This window comes from Scardinius erythrophthalmus (genome assembly GCF_964197995.2).
Source record: "Scardinius erythrophthalmus genome assembly, chromosome: 1".
NCBI lineage: Eukaryota > Metazoa > Chordata > Actinopteri > Cypriniformes > Leuciscidae > Scardinius > Scardinius erythrophthalmus.
Window position 1 is genome coordinate 21,725,490 of NC_138221.1, and position 22,365 is coordinate 21,747,854.

Consider the following 22,365-nt stretch of genomic DNA (forward strand, 5'->3'; position numbering starts at 1 on the left):
AAAGTAATTTATATAAAAAAAACATTTATTCTCAGTTTATGTAATCTGTATGAAAAGAGAGACATGTCAGTTGTTCTTATTATAGCTCATTAAATTTATTATAAACACACCCAGGGAGAGCGCGCACTGTTCAAACGCAAATGTTCTGAGGCAATACATGCAACGCCCACATCAGCTGGATAAAACACACCAAGTTTAATAAGAATCATGTACTTTACGTGGTCTTGCTACGCTGTGAGGAATAATAGACACTCGAAGATGATAGGGCTTCCTGAAGTGATCCCAATTACGTCGTCATGTTCCTTCAGGGAATGAGGGTTATATTAGTAACCAAGATGTTTTTAACCCTGTTTTGTTTTTAGGCAGTCATAACTACTGTATATATAACTATATATTGCTGTTCGTCAAAACAGCTGTCATTGAACAACTCCCGGGACACAGCTAGCAACAATTTGTTAATGTGACAATACATTTTGTTAGTTTAATTTTCCAAATAACCAGTGGTGGAATGTTACAATATACATTTACTCTGGATTAAAGTATCATTTTGAAGTAGGCTACTTTAGATTGTTATTCAACTCCACTTCATGTCAGAGGCAAATGTTGTACTTTTTATGAAGAACTGACTTTTACACATGGATATTAGATTATGATTTTAGATATTGTTTAAAAAAAATATGACCAGTATATAATAGAAACACTAAAAATATGTCTTATAGATCAGGGATGGGTCCTGGAGGGCTGCTGTCCTGCAGAGTTTAGCTCATAGGACAGTTTTGCTATTTGTTCAAATATTTAATAGTTAGATTTTTAAATACGTGAGTTAATTTCTTTTATTCCTCCTCTTTCTGACAACATCTCAGTGACTGGCAGCCGTCGACTGAGTCAGCCCTGCAAACCTGTTGGTGGACAGTGTAAATATGCACTGATCCCAGATGATGTCCCTCCAGGAGAGGCTTTACCAGCGTCTCTATTGTACAACTCATCCCGGATCTCCTGCTCAGTTCAATAACAGTCTACAGAATTATGTTTTTAAAAATGTTTTCTTACAATCTGTTTTATGTATACTGTTAATTTTATTTAATTTCATACTCTTATTTAGATTTTTGTATTTTAAATGTAACTTATCTTGTAAATAGTTGTAAAAAGTACTGTAAGTAAAAATGTTTAGAACAATTTATTTTGTATCAAATATACAAATTCATTGACAAGAAAGTTACAGAATCATTTCTTTATTACATTTACAAGTCATAACTTGCAATACAAAAATAAACGATTCACAGAAATTAGACGGTAGGAGGGTTACCAGGTCTGTGCAACAAAAGTAGCTCAAAAAACCCATCAGCTCTTCTCCATCGGGCGGCTGAATTCTCCACTGGATTTGTGCGTCTGAGGGATGTTTTGAGAGTGTTGGAGTGCCGAAATCGTACTTACGATTTCAACCCGGGAAATCAACCCGCAGATTTTTTTTTTTCCTGCGGCAACAACTTAAAGGAGCCGTATGTAAGATTGTGGCCACAATGACTTGAGGTTGAGGTTGACTTGAGGTTGCCATATATGCTGCAGGATCCAGCAGGAACGTAGGCTGCAGTTTGTAGCTGCAGCTGTGGTAACTCTAGAAGAGCTGGCAACCCGGATGCCGAAACACTACTGACTTCGTGATTGATAGATAGGTGGAGGGTGGGGTTCAGGCCAATACACAAGATGACAAGATCAACATCAGTTCAGGGCTGCAACTTCACTTTTTAAATGACAATATCCTAGCCATACTACTGTTGTCAGTGATATAAGTATTTGAAATGAACATGATTTCTTAATGTCTAGTGACATATTAGAGCCATTTTATGATTAATTGAAATACATTTCTTACATACAGCTCCTTTAAAAGTAGCCCAAATCCTTTGTCGCACCGCTGTGACGCAATCGGCCTTCAAATGTGGCCTTCGGAGGATGCAGCCTCTGAATTGGGACACAGCTTTTGTTTCTCAGCACTTAAAGTTGAACTACTTATCATGATCTCAGACTGTGGTGATGTGGTTTCTCCACTGCATGGATCTTCATGTGTATCTTCAGCTGACTTTTAAAAGAGAAACTCTTTCCACACTGATCACACGTGTGCGGCTTCTCTCTGCTGTGGATCCTCTCATGTGATTTCAGATTTGATGACACACTGAATCTCTTGTCACAGTGTGAACACTTGTAAGGTTTTTCTCCAGTGTGGATCCTCTGGTGCAGTTTTAAATGTTCAGCTGTAATAAAAGTCTTCTCACACTCAAAGCACATGTACTCTCTCACACCAGTGTGTATTTTCTCATGTCTATGTAAAGTTTGCAGCCGTGAAAAACTCTTTCCACACACAGAACATGAATGTGGCTTCTCCTTTGTATGAACTGTCAGGTGTGTCTTCAGGTTTAATGACCCAAGAAATGTTTTTCCACAATGATCACATGAGAACGGCTTCTCTCCGGTGTGGATCCTCATGTGAAGCTCAAGATTACGTTTGGTTGAGAAACTCTTTCCACATTGTTGGCACGCGTACGGCTTCTGTCCAGTGTGGATCTTCATGTGTTCCTTAAGATTTGATTTTTGTTTGAAGCTTTTCCCACACTGATCACACGTGAATGGCTTCTCTCCAGTGTGAACTCTCATGTGAATCTCAAGACTTTGTCTGGTTGATAAACTCTTTCCACACTGAGTGCAGGTGAAAGATTTCTTGGCTTTTCTTTTCTTTAAAAATGTCTTTTTAGTCTTTGAGCGACTCAAAAGTTTTTCTCCAGGTTTGATATGTTCCTCGTTCACTTCACTCAGTTCTTCACTCTCCTCCTTCACTTCCATCAGGTCTGAAATTAAATGTGAAGAAAGAAAAATAAGTTTAATTTTTAGTAGATAATAATTCAAAGAGAGAAATATAAAGTGAAAGGACATAAAAGTGAGCTCTGATGTAATAACAGAAATTAGGCAACAGCTATAAAATATTACAACCACTTTAATGCATTACATAAATCAATTATACGTCCCTGCCCCTCAAAGCATTATAGACACAAATAACATGTTTCTGTAGTGAGAACTATTAAATATAGTTGATCAACGACACAATTATCTAACGTAATTTGAACATAAAAAATAAAAAAAAATTCTGACACCAACTTTTAGAATGAGATTTCATTTATTTTATGAAAAACTAATTATTAAGGGCCGGTCGCATTAGACTCATCACTAAAAAAACTAGCATCACAATAAGGTTATTGTGATTGTCAAAGCATTTAGTAACTAATACAGAATTTAATTAAGCTTAGTGAAAACATATGTTACTACATGGTACAATGAGTTTTTGTTTTTATTATTGCTTGACAAATTTCACAATTCAATTCTTGTGACACTAGACATACAACCCCAAATCAGAAAAAGTTGGGACACTGTACAAATTGTGAATAAAAACAGAGTGCAATGATGTGGAAGTTTCAAATTTCAATATTTTATTCAAATACAACATAGATGACATATCAAATGTTTAAACTGAGAAAATGTATCATTTTAAGGGAAAAATAAGTTTATTTTAAATTTCATGGCATCTACACATCTCAAAAAAGTTGGGACAAGGCCATGTTTACCACTGTGTGGCATCCCCTCTTCTTTTTATAACAGTCTGCAAACGTCTGGGGACTGAGGAGACAAGTTGCTCAAGTTTAGGAATAGGAATGTTGTCCCATTCTTGTCTAATACAGGCTTCTAGTTGCTCAACTTCTTTGCTTCTTCTTTGCAGCATCTTCCTCTTTATGATGCACCAAATGTTTCTATGGGTGAAAGATCTGGACTGCAGCTTCTACACAGCCATGTTTTTGTAAACTTGGATATACCTTTCAGCATTGATGGTGCCTTTCCAGATGTGTAAGCTGCCCATGCCACACGCACTCATGCAACCCCATACCATCAGAGATGCAGGCTTCTGGGTTGTCCTTGTCCTCTTTAGTCTGGATGACATGGTGTCCCATTTTTCCAAAAAGAACTTCAAATTTTGATTCGTCTGACCACAGAACAGTTTTCCACTTTGCCACAGTCCATTTTTAATGAGCCTTGGCCCAGAGAAAACGCCTGCGCTTCTAGATCCTGTTTAGATATGGCTTCTTGGATTGACCTATAGAGTTTTAGCCGGCAACGGCGAATTGCACGGTGGATTAGTATTTTTGTACTAATGTCTAAAATAACGGCAACATTGTTGCAAAAAATTGTTGAACCAGATATAAATATAACAACAACAAAAAGAGCTAAAATAATATTTATGACCTTTAATGACCATTTGTTGAAAACAAACAAGAACATTTTGTACCATTTCATTGTTTAGCTGTTAATCTAAATGTGATGAAGTGCTTGAATGTTTCTAACATGAATGTTCTTCAGCATCATGAATAAATGAAGAATAAACCCCAACCTCTTTGTTCTTCAGGATCTTCAGTGTGTTTCATTCTGCAGGGTTCTGGATCACTCATGTTCTCACTGTTCTCTTTAATAAACTCAGTCTTTGCAGATTTCAGCTCTTCCTGATGCATTGTGCTCGTCTTCACTTGTAGCTGATGGGAATATTACAGCATTAATTGCTGAATTAATGTGGGCGGAGCTTCACTGATGATGAATTCCAGTGTGGGAGGAGCTTCACTGATGATGTGATTGTTGTGGGAGGAGCTTCGATGATGATGAATTCCAGTGTGGGAGGAGCTGATCTGCCAAAATCAAAAATATATCAGTTACTGAGTTTGTTTTTGTACTAAATATCACATCTAAGCATTTATGCCTGTTTGTCTGTCTATTGTAAAGCAACTGATGCTAATTCACAACTTAATGCGGACATACACTGTGCGATGTCTGTGCGATTTCAGCAAGGCACCTACTCACACTGAGCGAGTAGATCGCATACGATGTAAAAGCCAAAGCTCAGGATTTATGTGCTCACAATATAGAGAGCTGAAGTCCCTCCCCTTCCGGTCGACCACCATGGGACCTTAATTCGGAAAAATATTGTATGGTAGTCAATGGTGAGAGACAACAAATATTTTGATCTCGTTTGAATTGTGCCCTGAATTACACATGATGTTTGTCAATTTAAAAGATACATTTTAAAGTTGTAAGGCCCGCGATATTGGCCCAATTGCCGGTTCGCCAATATACGGAGAAGGAATCACGTGCTCTGTCCTCATTAATGTGAAGTATTGGTTGGTTAAATTTACAATACATTTAGTTATGTATTCTCTCGTTAATTCATCTGACTCCATGAATGAAAAGGTTTTAATGATATCTGTGGATCATTAATCATGAGTGAATGTTTGACTATTCCGTTTAACTCTTCAATGGAAATAATATCAAAGTCAGTTAGAATAATCAAATGTAACAATTTATTATGTCAGGTAAATGTATCATGCCAATTTCATAATCAATTCAAAGATAATCGATACAAAACATCAAATGCACTGGAATAGAGAGATTCCCAACTTTAAGAAATATGTGAGGCTGAGAGATTTCTTTCTCTCAGCCTCATGGGCCGATCTGAAATACAGAAAAAGGCCCCGAACTCTCTGCTGCATCTCCTTATATACACAAACCTTTCACAAGGAAACATGTACTAACAAAATAAATTTACATGCAGTGGTCGCACCTTCATGGGGGTGGGTGATCATTTGCTTGAGAGACCACCTTCCTTTGTAAGTCAGTTATCCACAAACTCTTAAAAACCTTATTACCTTTTGTTTTACTTATTTGGAAAGAGACATTTGTACCAGTCGCACTGTGACATTTTAAATGATACCAAACATGAAAATACTCTGTGTTAATCATTCACATTAAACTATACATTTTCTTGGGTGAAATCAGGTGATCAACTGAGCATAAGAGAGAGGGGGTGAGGGGAGAGGGAAGGAGATGTAGATTAAGATGACTCAGAGGTGAGACTTTCGTCTCGATGGTGCACGAGGGCCAGTTCAAATGGTAATCTCCAGAGAGGTCCTTTTGTCCTCTCAGGGTCTGGTCACCCCCGAAACAGACTGTCTGGAATTTCCTAATTTATCAATTCTTACAAAGTCAAGAAAGTCGCAGTTTGATGTAAAACTGTTGAGGTAAAAAAATGTACAAAGACTACAAACGGGCACACGTGACGTCATACCTTTTCTCTCAATGAATAGCCTACATTAATCATCTGTATTTTCACTCGTTTCCTTCATCTGACTCCATAAATAAAAGATTTTAATAATATCTGTGCCTCACTAAAAATGAGCGCAAAATCAGTTAGAATAATCACATGTAACAATTTAATATTTCAGTTATCAGAGATCAATTCCACAATCAATTCAAATATCTATATCAAATATACATCAGGCCATCCTTAAAAATATTTTGGTTTGCAGTAACAGCAAAAAAAAAAGAAAAAAAGGGTCGGTAGGTAGGTCTTTATTTTTTTATATATATAAAAAATAATATAAAAAAGTATATTTTTTTAATAATAAAAAAAAAATCGGGGTCGGGGGGGTCTTGAGAGAACATTTTTCACCGATGTCTAGGGGCTGTTTACACCAGGCCACTTTGCGTTTTCTCAGATCGGATTGCAATCTGATTGATCAAAACGATTCAATTATTTACACCTGGTTACATAGATGTGTGTTGTTGTTTTTTTGCGGATATAACCGATCTTCAATTCCCGCTATATGCAGATTTAATGCAGTGCACCGAAAGCAACAGTTATTATTTTATTGGTCAACAGCTAAAATTTCTGAATCAAAGCCCGCAATAAGAGAAAGCGGAAACAGCCCTGGTAAGATCATTTCGTTTCTTTACATTTAATAAAGATGATCGTGTGTTAAGCGTCTGCGACTTACTTTCACTTTGATTTGCGATAGCACGTTGATGCTTAGCTTCTCATCTGCGGCGATGCGTGTTGCAGCAGCGTCGTCATTACTGACTAAAACATGACATGTAGCCTATATAACACGCTTTCACATGTTTATTTTTTAATAAACCATATTCAACAACATATAAAAATGAAATAATCTTTAGAGTAAAGCCGCAGCCATCATTACCAAGCGCGAACCATTGACAGTGAATGAAACGGAGCGATCTTAGCCTGCAGGCCGTAGTGTGACATGCGTAAACCTGGTGTAAACATAATGACGCGCCACGAGTTTTTATTTAAAAGAAAGAACGTAGCTTATGTTTGTATGTATGTCTAAGCAATTTATATTCACAATACTTAATAACTAATATTATTTTATTGCATTTGTATTAGTTGTTTGAAGAGTTAAAAAAAAATTGGTCGGTCTTAACGCAAGTTTACAACCGGCAAGTCGGTCGGACTAAAAGGGGAAATAAATAAATAATTGGGTCGGTACTAAATTGACAGGGTCGGTCGGGTTACGGCAAACAAGAATATTTTTAAGGATGGCCTCAAAATAAATATCAAATATAACATGGTAATACATGGTTACACCAAATAATCTTACCCAGCTTGTATCTGAGAGAGAGAGAGAGAGAGAGAGAGAGAGAGAGAAGAAGGGAAAGAGGGAGGGATAGAGAGAGAGAAACCACCTATCCCATTCGTGTCCAGCAAAGAAGAGAGCCAGAGAGCGGGAGCACACCTTCTTTTATCCTCCTGACCAGGTGACATGGGGGATGGGGGAGACCACCCTCAAATGGCTTAACCAGTTTTCTCTAAACTTCGATAAACCTTATTACCTTTTATTTTATCTATCTGGGTATGAGATATCTGTACCACTCACTTTGAGACATTTCAAATGACACCAAAAACATAACAGTCAATGACATTCACATTCACCCATGTTCTTGTGTGAGTTCTTAGTTCTTTCTGAGAGGAAGTGAGGCTGTGTGGGGGAGGAATGTTAATTAGCCAGTAGGGCCCTTTTGTCTCAGATCAGGCCTACACCAGTATTTTCAGTCTTACAATTTCAAATCTGCCGGCAATCTCCCTCTCGCATTTGTCACGGTGCCACTGCATGTAAAAACGCGAAAGGCGAAGCTTGTATGTCCCTCTTTGTCTAATGTATTTTCAAGATGGATGCGCAACATGGCTTCCGCCATTCGAACGACTCACTCGTATGTATGCTAAATGGCAGATTATACACTTACGAGAAAACTTAATTAGTTGGTTGAAGTCAGTAGCGGCTTGTCAATAGAGGGCACTGGGGCGCCGCCCCCGTCAAAATTCCGAAATATACATGTATACAAAATAGATATAAAAATGAAATAAAATAAAAAATAAAATAGTTTACTCATACAATGTAAGTAGCAAGAGCCTCAGCATTTAATAAAAACTGGCTTTAATCGGTTAACTATTTTCTTTATTATAAGTTTCATGCGGTTTCATTTGAGGGACGCCGGACAAATGGGTGTCTATCTGAGTCCTTAAATTTCCGGGCAGCATGTGACCTGAAGCTGGCCTCTAATTGGTTTCTTAAAGATTCTCCTCCGGAAGCAGGTCGCTACGTCCCTGGCGAATCAGAATTGTATACATGTTATTTTATCCAATCTGATTGGTTCTCGTCACCTGCCATTCAACTCAACACTTTTTGCCACTACTGCGAGTGCGCGGGCGACACCGTCACTCTGATTGCACCAAAACCTTGCTAGGCTGGTCATTTTCGTAGAGAGAATGGCAGAAGTTAAAACAAATTCTGTCATTGATTTACAAAAAAACCCTTTCACAAGGCGTTTGCTGAAAAAAAAAGGATAAAGGATCTCGGACCGGACCAACCTGATTTACAGATCCAGCAGCAGGCCAGTGACAGAGGACGAAGCTACACCCGGAGCTTCACCTGCGCTTGTTATGAGAAACGGAGGTGGCTGGCTGCCTTTATTTGCTTATTTGTTATGCTGTTCAATTCATTGCATTTTGATGTTCATGTCATGTATTTGTAGTCAATACATAATCTAACTGTACTTAAACTGTACTGAAATTAGTTTGTTTTTATAAGGTGAATTTTACATGAAATGCTCTGCAATAATTAATCAATGAAAATTAAAAACTGCTTTATTTCAAAAACATTGTTTAACAAATTAATAAAAGAGGCTAAGTGTACATCGCAGGTGGCTTGGAAGATGTGGGTAATCGTTAATCCATTTTGCAACACGAACTGGAGGTAAGCAACAGTAATTTGTAGTTAGCTTGAACTACAGAACTAAGATCTCCCTCTTTTATTTTTCTGTAGATGAAACTCTGAGTTTAGGGCGATCGGTTCTCTGCTTCAACTGTGCGATATAAATTAGTCACGAGGAGCGACCAAAATTTCTGACATGCCAGAAATTCATCTGACCATCCGATTGCCGGTCGGGAGAAGTTAATCGCCTCTTGTTCCCCATGTACACTGCACGACAAACGACGCACGACAAAGCTGAAAATGGGCCCGACCCGAAAAACAGTCGCACGAGTCAGAATTCAAAATCGGACGAGAATTCCCGCCTTTACACACATCTGTGCCATTTGCTTCACAGGACACACACACTTAATGCAGTCAAATTACTTATATTGGAGTCAGAGATAATTAAATGTTTAAAGCCACACTGTGTGAATTTTTCCCCCATCTAGTGGTGAAATTGTATTTGACTACCCAGTGAATATTAGTTTCTGTTCCTTTCAATTCCGAGGGCGTTTTAACTCCTACGGTGGCCGCATTATTCCAAGATTAACATGGCTTCCAGTTATCGACTTCATCCATGACAATAATAAACAATAATGTCTAAAATGAATAAATCTACAGGACAGATGTCAGGAGGTAAACGTCACCCTTGGAATCGGCTATCCCAGCATAATCAGATTACCGTATATTCCGCACTATAAGGCGCACCGGATTATAAGGCGCACCTTCAATGAATGGCCTATTTTAGAACTGTTTTCATATATAGGGCGCACCGGATTATAAGGCGCATAGAATAGGAGATAGGCCTACTGCAGTCAAACGTTTGACTGGGTTTGCGTTATGCAGTGGTCACCAACCTTTTCAAGCCTAAGATCACATCCAAAGTCCAGATGTAAACCAAGATCTACCACTTGCAAAAAATTATGAAAAAACAAGTGGCTGAGCTGTAAAACCTTGTTTATACTCGACACGTCCGCATGAGCGCGAAGGTAATAAAAAAAACTAATATCCGTCTGCTCGGGCAGATTCGGCTCAAAGTCGTGCATCTTCGGATGCGGAGGCGCGCGCTGCAAAAATGGTGTCATTGTAACAGCGCGCACGCCTCCGCATCCGAAGATGCACGACTTTGAACCGAATCTGCCCGAGCAGACGGATATTAGTAACGTTACATCTCATCACACCGGCACCCAGTTTTCGCGTCTAAATCAGTTGTATGGTCTGGTGTTCAGTCTAAAACAAAACAGTTGCGTCAAGTATAAATGCCTCGTCTGTTTGGGGAGGTGCGCGCGCAGTCAGCGGAGGCTCGCGCTCCGGTGCCAGGCGAAAGTATAAACAAGGTTAAGTCAGCGGTTGTTTTTACAGACATTATAAGGCGCCAGATCCATATATAAGGCGATCCGGATTATAAGGCGCACTGTCGTTTTTTGGAAAAATTAAAGGCCTTTAAAGGTAGGGTAGGTAGGATTTGTCTAAAAAACTTATTTTCCAAATTTGTTTAAACTTTATCCATCAATACATAATTAAAATGTAAGTACTCTGAAAAAGAAAGTATAAAAATCGAGTGTCTGTAGACCTCTCACGACTGTTTTAAAGACAGCTCATTATTTCCATTCACTCCACCCCCTCCCTTCTGGGCTCCTTCCAAAGCCACGCCCCCAAAACAAATGAACGCGCGACTCCGACCGCTGAGCTGAAGACGCATTATTTACCTGAGACAAGCAGAGAGGAAGGAGCACAGTGCATGTAGTGACCATGTCAGAATCACATGTAATAAAAAAATCTAATGCTAATTGCTTATGAATATAAACAAATAAGATGTATTTTAGTACTCACTATCAAGCTAGCATATTATTGATATTGGTAAATTTAAAATATAGAAATCTGAAATACAGAAATCTGGTTCTAAACAAAACCATCCAAAACAAAATAAAACTATGTCTAATAAATGTGCATTTCTCTGGTGCGTTCACTAGCCTACTGCGAAGATCGCGAGTCAATATATCGTCAACTTCATCTTTGCAGCCGACACAGAAGTTAATAAACAATTAAAATGTCTTATTGCAATATTTTACACATTCATAATCATTACTTTTGCTGGTTCTTTGAGGCAGCTTTTTAGGTTTATGGCGTTTTGGAAAAGAGCTCTTCACGTGGCTACAAACACCGTTTCACCAAGGCACAGCAGCCCTTCAGCACATAAGAACAAAAAGAGAAAAAGCACGGACTTACTAATTACGAAACTTTGATGTGGTTGAACAGGTGAAACAGTCACAAATTCCTCTGCAACTCAAACCTTCTCAGTAGGCTACAAGTTATGAAGGAAGAGAACAGCATTACAGTTTTCAGCGCGTCCTCCTTTGATTGCTGTGTTGTGACTGAAAAAAGTGCGTGCAGGAGCACATGCGCAAAACGTAGGTTTGTAAAATGTACTTTTGTAAAATAAAAATAATTTTAGGGCGAAGCAGAGGAGGTCGTGCAAGAGGCCGTGGCGTGCAACTAGGGTCCGAGGAAGTAGAGGCTGAGGACGGGGTGGTCGCTGGAAAGCTACGCCGATATTGACACGCGTTTTATTTCTTTGTTTATCCAAAGACTTTTTGTTCATTACCTTTTCTTGTACTGTCTTCTTTTTTTTGCCTTGTTTGCCTTCGCTAACTGCATGCCGGTAATGTGAATTTTGATTGCTCTTTCTCTGCCATTGTTTTGCTATTCCCAGGTTCCGTGCCTCTTGAATTCCTCAAATCAAACGTGCGCGCGCAAGTGGGCAGATCCCGTGGCAAAAGGGTGGTTGCCATGGTTGCGAGAGAGAGTGACAGTCGCCTAAGCCAATCCTTTGTTTCGTCCCCGAATGGAAATAATGAGCTGTGTTTAATGCAGATTAAACGGTCTAGAGTCACTTGATTTTTATACTCTTTTTTTTAGAGTACTTACATTTTAATTATGTATTGATATATATAGAAAGTTTAAACAAATTTGGATTTTTTTTTTATATAAAGTCCTACCTACCCTGCCTTTAAGTGCGCCTTATAGTGCGGAAAATATGGTAGGTTAACGTTACAATGTGTACAAAGTAAAAGCAATTAAAAATAACTAAAATTTACAGTGTCCTTTTTTATATTGCTTAAAAATTGCGCCTTTAAAACTATTCATCACCTGTGATCCGTCGCGGCACAGAAAATGTTACAAGGTAAACAATACTTTTTCACCATTGATGCGAGGATGAAGTTATACTAGTAGATGTCGTTCTGGCGTTATATTATGCACAACCATGCTATGGTTAGACAAGCAACTTGCTTGTCTAACCATAGCATGGTTGTGCATAATATAACGCCAGAAGCAACTATAAAACTTCGAATTTACACAAATAGGCTGAATTACCTGTCGAGAAGAAAGCAGGCAACTACGGCGTCCGTTTTAAAATCTTTGCTCCTCATGAGCTCTTTCCATCTGGGAAAAGTTACTCCAATATTGACTTTGGTCATGCTGATTTGCCTGTCGCGTTGACGTTTTAATTGTCTCTTTCAAAATCAAATGTGAGTGAACACACACACACACACACACACACACACACACACACACACACACACACACACACACATCTTTCAAATCTGCCGGCAGTCGCGACTCGCGAGTAATCTCCCCCTCGCATTCGTCACGGTGTCACTGAGGGAAAAACGCAAAAGGCAAAGCTTCAATTTACAGGTATGTCCCTCTTTGGCTAATGTAGTTTCAAGATGGAGGGCAACATGGCGAAGTATGTACTTTCAATGGCAGATTATAAACTTACGAGAATACTTTATTACTTGAAAGAAGTAAATACATTAATGAGCACATATATTTTTGAAAGAACTAAGTGTTTTTTGCTAAGAATCAACTAAAAAAATTACACAGTGTAGCTTTAATCATAAAAAAAAAAAAATTCACATAATTTACCTTTATTCCAAGTACAGCGCACCTCTGTGTCCCTCCTCGCAAACCGATCTGATGATTTCCTGGTTATAAGAAGCCTCTCCCTCAGAAATACACGACGGACTCTGATTGGTCAGCTTGGCCCAGTCTGTGTTGTGATTCGCTTACCGCCTAGTTCACGCTGCCCGGAAACGTCACGTCCGTTACCATAACAGCAGTTGCATGTGCTCCGGTGTGTTTTAAACACAGGCGCCAATATTGCCTTATCAATTTCAGCCCGAATCAGATTTAGGGAATATTAGTGGAGAGGAATCAAGCAGAACTTGTGCACGAACGGCTGTTACAGGACGTTTCAGAAAGGTATGTTTTTTTTGTGTGTAGTTGTCTCAAACTTTTTAAATACGCGGTTATTTGTAAATGCTACTGCTTATGCTAATGCTACTGTTTATGTTACAACACGCAAATACAATTGAGTACATACAATCGTTCGTTTAAACTCAATATTACAATCCTCGATGGGATTAGTATTATTATTTGATCACCTCTCTCTCTCTCTCTCTCTCTCTCTCTCTCTCTCTCTCTCTCTCTCTCTCTCTCTCTCTCTTTCTCTCTCTCTCACACATCAGAATATGAGCACATTACGAGACTAACTATGGTTTACCTCAGTAAAAGAAAATGTTTACACACAGAACCATGTTTAATGTAACGTTACCTGTAGCAGCTAGCCATGATATAATGTTATGCTAATTATTTTATGCCGTGTTTCAGACTTAGCCTATGCCTTGATAAAACATGAACAAATAGTGAATTAGAGTATTTGTATATACATTTGACAGTAATACATTATTTAGCCGAAAAGTGCAACAGTAAATTATACTCAATCTAAGTAGACCTTTAAAAGCACTAAGTGCAGCCACAGTGTAGAGAAATAAGAGACTTGATAATAGAGAACACAAATAAACCTCAACTGAACAATTAAAGGGTTAGTTCACCCAATAATTACAATTCTGTCAGTAATAGGCCTATTACTCTTCTTACTTACTACTCCTCCATAGGCTTCTCTGTAATTGAAACTTGCAGTGAGAAAGTTAGTAAAGACGATGTTTAAAATAGTCCAAGTGTCTACAGTGGCTCAACCATAAGTTTATCAAACGACGAGAATACTTTTTGTGCGAAAAACAAAACCTTTATTAATTTAAGTAATCTCTATTTGGTTATTTTCTTTTTTTTCCTGCTATTAAAAAGTTTTCTCGTCGCTTGATAAATCATGATGATTGTCAGTTTCTGCACATAAAAACTGTTACGTGTTAGAGATATTTTCTTTGTATTATTGGTTTTTTTATCCATGTCATATTGAGAGAAATAACAGTATTATCTTTTAATAGAGCTATTAAAAGTCAAATCCTGAGTCAAATAATGTGTTTCTAATAGGGATGCACCGATCCACATTTTTTCACTTCCGATCCGATCCAGATACCTGAATTTGGAAATCGGCCGATACCGATACTATTCCGATACCAGAGCTGTGTTTGCTTTAATATTTTTGTTATCATTATTATTTATTTTATATGATGCTGAAATAAACTTCTCTCAACAGGCAAGTATGATATGTATGTATGCATGTATGTATGCCCCAAAAGGCAACTTGAGGTAAGTAACGCTATAAGGTCAGAAAAGGAAGTCAGAAAAACAGGAAATCCTTTTAACGGGAAAAATCCCATTCTGAAAACAAATATGCAACTGTAAGGGTTTCAAATTGATTGTCATGTCAATATTTATTACATTCTCAAAAAGTCAAAATCAAGTACTTGAGTCTTGAAATAAGAAAAGTGCAAGCGTAAACATCTTACACAAACACTATCTGAAGGGTGATCCTCGCTCCGATGCGGTAACGTTAACTCTCTCGATGTATGCTCGATCAACATCAGCATCTTGCAAACAGACAAGCGGATTTCGCCTCAGATGCGCGTCAATTTCGTATTGGACGCGCAAATGGATTCAAAATATTCAAGCGTCCAACTAGACGCTGTAGACGCGAATTTGACGCACTATTAGGCTATGCACAGTAATGTGTTCCTTTTTTAAATGTTTGATTGCGTTCGTTGTGTTGTACGACGCGAGGGAGCTTTAAAGTGCTCTGAATTACGGCTTTGCAAACATTGCATTTTGCTGTCTTTGCGTTTTCAGTGTGAAGTATTTACTTCGTGGTGGTGGATAATGGAATGGATAACGGAATGGATTGGACACATGCCTTTGGTGTGAGAGACCCGGGTTCGAATCCACTGTGAGACACCAATGTGTCCCTGAGCAAGACACTTAACCCCTAGTTGCTCCAGAGGCGTGCGACCTCTGACATAGCAATTGTAAGTCGCTCTGGATAAAAGCGTCAGCTAAATGAATAAATGTACATGTAAAATGTATTTACACAAAGCGACATGTTGGCTAGCCGCAAACTGCGGAAAGGATTCCCTGAGCGGGGGCGTGTCTCATAACTCTGTGTCTCATTGAGCCGTGCCTCTGTTCAAGAAGTCCATTCCGCAGTTTGCAGCCAGCTAGCAGACTCGCCAGCGGGAATCACTTTCGGAGTCACTTTAGCAGACAACGTTAAAGTGCAGACATGACTCATGGATATCGGATATCTCCGCAGGTTGGATCGGGAAAATCCGATATGTGAATTACGCTGGTATCGGTCCCGATACTGGATCGGATCGGCCCCATCCCTAGTTTCTAACAGCAAACACTCAGAATAAAGTGAGATGATCTGCTGATGATCCTGAATGGCTTGTTGAATGAGTGTTGATAGTCTGAGGCTCATCAATATTAACAGATCTGCTGAAAACACTCTTTATTTCATGACAATAGTTCCTGTTTTCACCTCATTTATTATGCTGATGTCTTCAGATCTCCTGTACATTGACACTTAAAGCTCATTTCATTGGTGTCAATAGACTGAGAGTAATTGTTGGTTTCTATATAGAGATAGACATAAATGCTTAGCTTAAATGTCATTTAGCATTAAAACAAATAATATATTAAAACAAACTCAGTAACTGATATATTTTTTATTTTTGCAGATCTCTAATTCATCATCAGTGAAGCTCCTCCCACAGCAATCACATCATCAGTGAAGCTCCTCCCACATCCATCACATCATCAGTGAAGCTCCTCCCACTGCAATTCTCCAATAAATGCTGTAATATTCCCATCCGTCTACAAGTGAAGACGAGCACAATGCATCAGGAAGAGCTGATATCTGTAAAGACTGAGTTTATTAAAGAGGAAAGTGAGAACATGAGTGATCCAGAACCCTGCAGAATGAAACACACTGAAGATCCTGAAGAACAAAGAGGTTGGTGTTTATTCTTCATTCATTCATGATGCTGAAGAACATTCATGCCAGAAAAATTCAAGCACTTCTTCACATTTAGATGCAGTTACACTATGGGAAATGGTACAAAGTGTTCTTGTTTGTTTACAACAAATGATCTGTAAAGGGAGGTTTGAGAATCTGTTATATTGATTGTCAATATCAGGTCCAACTAAATATTTAAGCTGTTTTATTTTACATTTATAACTGGCTCTCATTTTTTTGCAACCATGTTACCAAACATTTTGACAGTTCTCAATTTTTGATTAGATTTCTATTCACAAGCTTGCGATTCGATATCGATTGTTTTGGATATACTGAGATAAAGTACATGGCAGGGAAAGAAAATCTCTCAAATAATGCTGTAAACTACACATGGGAGTCAGTTGGTACTACACTACTATAATATTGAAAGTTAACATGATTTGTATACAAGTTTTACGCTTAAATTACATTCAAGGATGTTTTTTATAATAATAAAGTTATACTAACTTTACAATTACATAATCATATTTCTACCTTTAAACAGCACCTATTATGACCCTTTTCACAAGATGTAAAATAAGTCTCTGTCATATTGTTAAATTCGCTGATAATCGGGTAACCAGATGGCAAACCATAATTTAAAAACCCGACAAAGCTATGGGTTCGCGCACAACTCTCTCATTCGTCATGACGTTATAACATTTCGTCTCGTCTCGTTTTGGTCAACGAAAATTAAGAGACATTTTAGCATACTTTTTATTTTGTAAACCACATTTAGTCTTGTTTTTATTCGTCAACAATATTGCATTATACATTTATTTTAGTCATCGTCACATCACCAGCATTCTCGTCTCGTTTTCGTCAGGTGATAAAGTTTCGTTGACGACAATATTTCGTCATAATTTTCGTTGACGAAAGCGCTGGAGGTGGACACACACACACACACACACACACACACACACACACACACACACACACACACACACACACACACTCAGACACAGACACACACAGACACACACACACACACGGCTTAGTTTAGCGGCGATGCTCTGCCATGTGTAATCCCTCCTGTTGATGTCCTGATAACTATTTAGATTCAGGAAACTCACAAACTGCGAGGATCAGTCTCTCTTCAGTCTCGCGTCATTTACAAAAAGTTCATGTGCGCCTGGAGGTCCTGCTGCGCGCATGTCTAGTTCACGTCAAACCTTTGCTTTTTACGCACGTCAATTTCTCTCTGGACGTGCGAATGGATTCAAAATGTTCAACGCGGTAGACGTGAATTTGACTAGCTATTCGCGTTTGGTGTGAACTGTGAACACACAGTAACAGGTAAACTTGCTACTGAACACAGACTGTTTCTGCTGCTCCCCGATGAAAGTTACCTGTTTACACCTGTTCAGAAAAAAATAAAAAGAAAACAGGACTCTGATGGTAACTTGTTTAACAAGCTAGATAAAAGGCAATGCCCTGGCAGTGGCAAATAGCTTTGGTTTAATATTTGATTTGATTACATTAATGTTTAAGTTGAGATTTACAAGAAATATTTTATTGCTACTGTGTAAAGATACTGCTGATAAAAAGCACATTAGGCTATTTGTTTAAAGTTTTTGTAAACCACATGTTGTTGCACTTTTTTGTATATAGCAGTACATTTAGATCTGCTATACTTTAGAATTCATTATTAAATTTTGCTCGTAACAATGCGATTAATCGCAAGAAAACATGCGATTAATCGCGATTAAAAATGTTATTCGTTGTCCAGCACTAATATATAGACTACTTTTACCATGCTGTGTTTTATTATAGAATATAAAAACATCTTTGTGTCAAACATGTATACAAGCACTGAAAGGTTGCCTATCATTCTAGTTCACATTTCAAAATGTTTCTGTCTATATATATATACATGTACATATTAGAGCTGAAACAACTAATCGATTTAATCGATTAAAATCGATTATTAAAATAGTTGTCAACTAATTTAGTCATCGATTAGTTGCTAAATAACTTTTATTTGCCGTAAGCGGCTCATTTCGTGCATGTTTTAAATCTGCAGTGACCAAAGTGTGGCAGTAATGAGCCACCGGAGCTTTTACTCAGCCAGTACAGCAGGAGAAGTAGCGAATAGCCAATAGCTAGCCTCGTTTTGTCACGTGCTTCCCGCACGTCTCTGCAGCATTCAGCGAGATGACGGAGGCAAGCGGCAGTGGAGTAACTGTACGTTCACACCGCTGCCGACTTGAGCTTCCAAAGTTATCGGAAGTCATTAATTTTCAATGGAAGCTGGCTTCTTTCAGAAAAAATAATTAATTGCACAGTCTAACCATCATAGAGTGAAAGTGTATCATTTGCATGTGCTTTTAAGTCCTGTCAGTTTAACAGGGCGTGCTTGACAGGGCATATGAGAGAGAGAGAGAGAGCCCCGGCCGCGCGCGCGCACTCACCCGAGCGCTGTCTAGCTCTCTCTCTCCCTCGTGCATATTAATCAAAATCAATTGATACGCAGATTCTGCAGTACAATGTTGTTTGCAAAAAGCTGATAACATTGCTGTTTAAAGCTTTACAAACATGTTCTCTGATCAGTTTGTCGTTTACCAGTTCATAATTCAGTCTTGCAGCCTAATTATGACTGCATGAGAGAGTAAATGTGTTTGAAATGCACTTTTTTTCTAAGTATTCACTGCTCTTTTTCACACAGCAGGTTTTTGTGTGTGTCCAGTTTTTTTCTGGACAACCTTTTGATGGATTTTACATTAAATTTTACTTTAAAATGTGAGTTCCATTCAGGTTTCATGCCATTGGCACTTTATTCGAAGGATTGTTTACAATTTCACAGCATAACTAAGCTATAAAGCTGTTCCTATAAGCTGTGTGTTTACAGGGAAAAAATTATAAAATGCAACTTACTGCAATTTTATTCTGTTTTATTCTTATTCTTCGAGAAAAAATATGTTCTAAAAGATTCCTTAATAAGCTTTGTTCGGGATGTTAAACTAATTTAGTAGCCCTAAGGACAGCCATGGTGAAAACATTATTTGAAATCTCCTTGTGAAATTTGCTAGAGTACGTATGGGTCAGTGTTTTGATTGCAGAAGAGTTCGACAAAGGATTACTAACACATAATAAAACACAACTCCAGGGGCCCGTTCTTCGTACGTCGCTAACTCACTTAGCTGGATTTGATTGTTGGGGATTTGGCATGATCTTGGATTGTTTGGTTCTTCGACGCTCATCCTGGACTTGCTGTCATAGCAACAGGTGTGCAATCTTAAACCTGCTCGGGAGCAGGCTTATTTCAGGTTATCAGGATTAGACTGCGGCTTCATAAGCGGAGCTGATACGGGAAGTCCAGCGCAGCGCGATAGTGCACTCTCTGAGATATATATTTTTTCTCGTGACTCGTGAGATTGTCGTTTACATTATTAATTTGTTGGAAACGCACATTTATTTTCGACTTGTCGGAGTCGGGCTTTAACTACAGCACAAACTGTTTGCATTGCCCTAAGATTATTTGCGAGTGGCTCTTTCCTTTACACTATTGGAGATGCGGAGAACTTCATGGAAAGTGCTGTCTGTCGTGTCATTCGGAGTTTACCTGGCGCTTTTAGGTTTAAAAAAACAGGTTTAGGGTTTTTTTGTGTGGAATTTCCAAGCCACTTAAGACCCAATGTTGTAAAGCATTTTTTTTTAAAGCTTTTTTTTTTTTTTTTTTTTTTTTTTTTTTAGGCTGTCATAATTTTTTATGAAGATCATGCAATCATGACCATGCCGATTACAGTATATGTCACTCAGGCTTCACTAACGTGATTGGTAGACTATAGGCTATAGACTGCCATCAAGGCCTCAATAAGGGGATTATGTGAACAGATAGGGGGTTCACAATGTAAATGTGCAGCCCAGTTACTATTGTGATTCTTAATATTCCAGATTAGTAATATTATATAAAAAAAAAAAGAAGGCAATTGACTAAAATCTTCCATATCACAAATGTGAAAGCAAAATGGCCAGGGTCTGTGCATGACTTAAGCATTTTCAGAGATTCACATTTATGCACATTATTTGAAAGTGGTAAGAAAAGTTACACAATTAAATATCAAGCTCACTGCATTACATACACTTATGCTGATCCTAACAGAACTGCATTTTTTCATAGGTGATTATGACATGTTCCTGCCTGCAGACAGGTGTTTTATGACCCCATTGACCCAAACCAGTTACAATGCAGCTCCAGGACAAGGGCACACATTGAAATGAACTTTGGCTAACTAAAGGGAAGATGTCAGTGTCTGAAAACTCTTGAGGGTTGCACACCTGACAGGGCCTGTGACATTGTTGCATGTGCCATATTACACAACATTGCCAAAAAAACACACTTTTCATTAAATGTTTAATAAAATACAAATATGCTTAGTTCCTTGAGTTTTATTTCAGTTGTTCTTTGTAAAGAAAAGCCAGTAGTCAAGTGATATTAGACACATGCCTCATGCAACAAATAAAAAGGAAAAGTTGGCTATACACTGTCCACCTGTAGACCTGTGTCTCCTCTGTCTGTGCAGACTCTTCTGTAGGCCTTTCTGTAGATGTGGAATCCTGCAACTTATATTGCAGCCATAAAGCATACAAGTATAAATTAAGTAAAGTTATTTATGCACTTGCAGGTAGGCTAGTTCCTCCATATGACAGTTATCTGAGAGGCTTTATTCAGTGTCCAGTGCAATGGAAACAAATGGACATTATAAAGTCTTATACTTTATTTATTTTGGAAAGTTAGAAAATGTCCACTTACTGCACATATTTCAGCCACCACTTTCTTGGGAACAGATACAAGTGTTAATATTTTTACATTAACATAAGTTTATCAGTTTTCACTTTCACAAGTCAAAGCAATTCATCATTACTCAAGATTTAACAGTTGAAATGACTATATGGCCTTCATTTAATGCAGCTAAAATTATTTTACAGTGTAGGCTACTAAGATCTTTTCTTTTCTCAGCCTTTTTCTTGGTTGCTTTTATAATCAGACAACCATTTATTTAACAGTGCCTTTTATAAAAGAGACTATATAACAAAAAATACCATTATGTAGAATATTTTTGTACTTCACTTTTATTTGTTCCCATGTTCTAGTGTGGTGACTCTGACATTACAATGAACAAAGTAATTATGCAATTATTAAAATACAAAAATATAGGCTAATAAGTGATAAAAACATCTAACATGGCCACTTCTAACGGATTTAAATTGTCTGCTGCTTTTTGCCAGCCCTCTCTCCTGGCTTTTGCAGACTTTGAGGTGTTCCCTGGCGTTTTAATTAAACATTAAAATTCCGAATAAACTTTGACTATTAGTTCTTGCTCTGCTAAGGAGAAAAACTGAGCGCGCTCTTTGGCCACGCCCACGCTGAGCAGCCAATAGCAGCGTTGCTGATCAATGTTTCTACTATCGATACATATCCCCTTTTAACCAGCGCATGAACGCGCAATTATCTCAGATGACTCAAACCAGCTATACTAATCATATCCGGCAAGTGTGTTCGAAGAACCGAGTTAGCCAGGTCATGATTAGCACGATGATATCATCTTGGAAGAACGGGCCCCAGGTATGTTTTTGATGAGGATATGACAATGCAAAATGGTTCTCTCCGAAAAGTCTAATGATAAAGACCCTTTGTTAATAATTTACTTGAAAAAAAATGGGTAAAACTAAAATATTAGTACATAAACCGATTAATCGTAAAAATAATCGACCGATTAATCGATTATCAAAATAATCGTTAGTTGCAGCCCTAGTACATAGCCTATATGACATTAGGCTTAGTTCATGTTTTTACTCCAAACTCATTTCATAACATACATTTTAATCTGGCACCACCAGTTTTTATCTTACCTTAAAAATAGTCTCATCTTCAAATCACGGTCTTCTAATTCTTCTGAGGTAAATCCAAGGTAAACAGCACAGCACAGCACAAGA

The 22,365-nt window shown here is 38.1% G+C and overlaps 2 protein-coding genes across 5 annotated transcripts in view; one reads left to right on the forward strand and one right to left on the reverse strand.

The window, feature by feature from the left end:
- Nucleotides 1-1,218: 1,218 nt before the first annotated feature.
- Nucleotides 1,219-13,136, reverse strand: LOC308696964 (uncharacterized protein). 4 transcript variants are annotated; one of them, XM_081375968.1, is made up of 4 exons: nt 13,062-13,126; nt 12,507-12,791; nt 4,430-4,718; nt 1,219-2,840 (listed from the first exon to the last, which is right to left on the reverse strand). In XM_081375968.1, exons 3-4 carry the CDS (start codon nt 4,545-4,547, stop codon nt 2,011-2,013), a joined length of 948 nt encoding a protein of 315 aa, XP_081232094.1. In that variant the 5' UTR covers nt 4,548-4,718; nt 12,507-12,791; nt 13,062-13,126; the 3' UTR covers nt 1,219-2,010. The 4 variants fall into 4 exon arrangements, with proteins under 4 accessions (XP_081232094.1, XP_081232095.1, XP_081232097.1 ...); XM_081375969.1 differs by lacking the exon at nt 12,507-12,791 and having other exon boundaries at nt 1,225-2,840; nt 13,062-13,136; XM_081375971.1 differs by lacking the exons at nt 12,507-12,791; nt 13,062-13,126 and adding an exon at nt 11,221-11,391 and having other exon boundaries at nt 1,225-2,840.
- Nucleotides 13,137-13,225: 89 nt separating this feature from the next.
- The window catches only part of LOC308694659 (uncharacterized protein), a 32,109-nt gene continuing 22,969 nt past the window's right edge, over nt 13,226-22,365 (forward strand). The window contains exons 1-2 of the mRNA XM_081372309.1: nt 13,226-13,397; nt 16,112-16,386. Coding sequence (XP_081228435.1) covers nt 16,269-16,386 — 118 coding nt within the window. The 5' untranslated portion in view covers nt 13,226-13,397; nt 16,112-16,268. The remainder of the gene's footprint in view (nt 13,398-16,111; nt 16,387-22,365) is intronic.

Excerpts from the sequence above, each read along its gene's own strand:
- LOC308696964 (XM_081375968.1), bottom strand. The coding sequence starts at position 4,547 with ATGCATCAGGAAGAGCTGAAATCTGCAAAGACTGAGTTTATTAAAGAG. Across the intron at positions 2,841-4,429 it reads AGATCCTGAAGAACAAAGAG|ACCTGATGGAAGTGAAGGAG; the intron begins GTTGGGGTTTAT and ends ATTTAATTTCAG.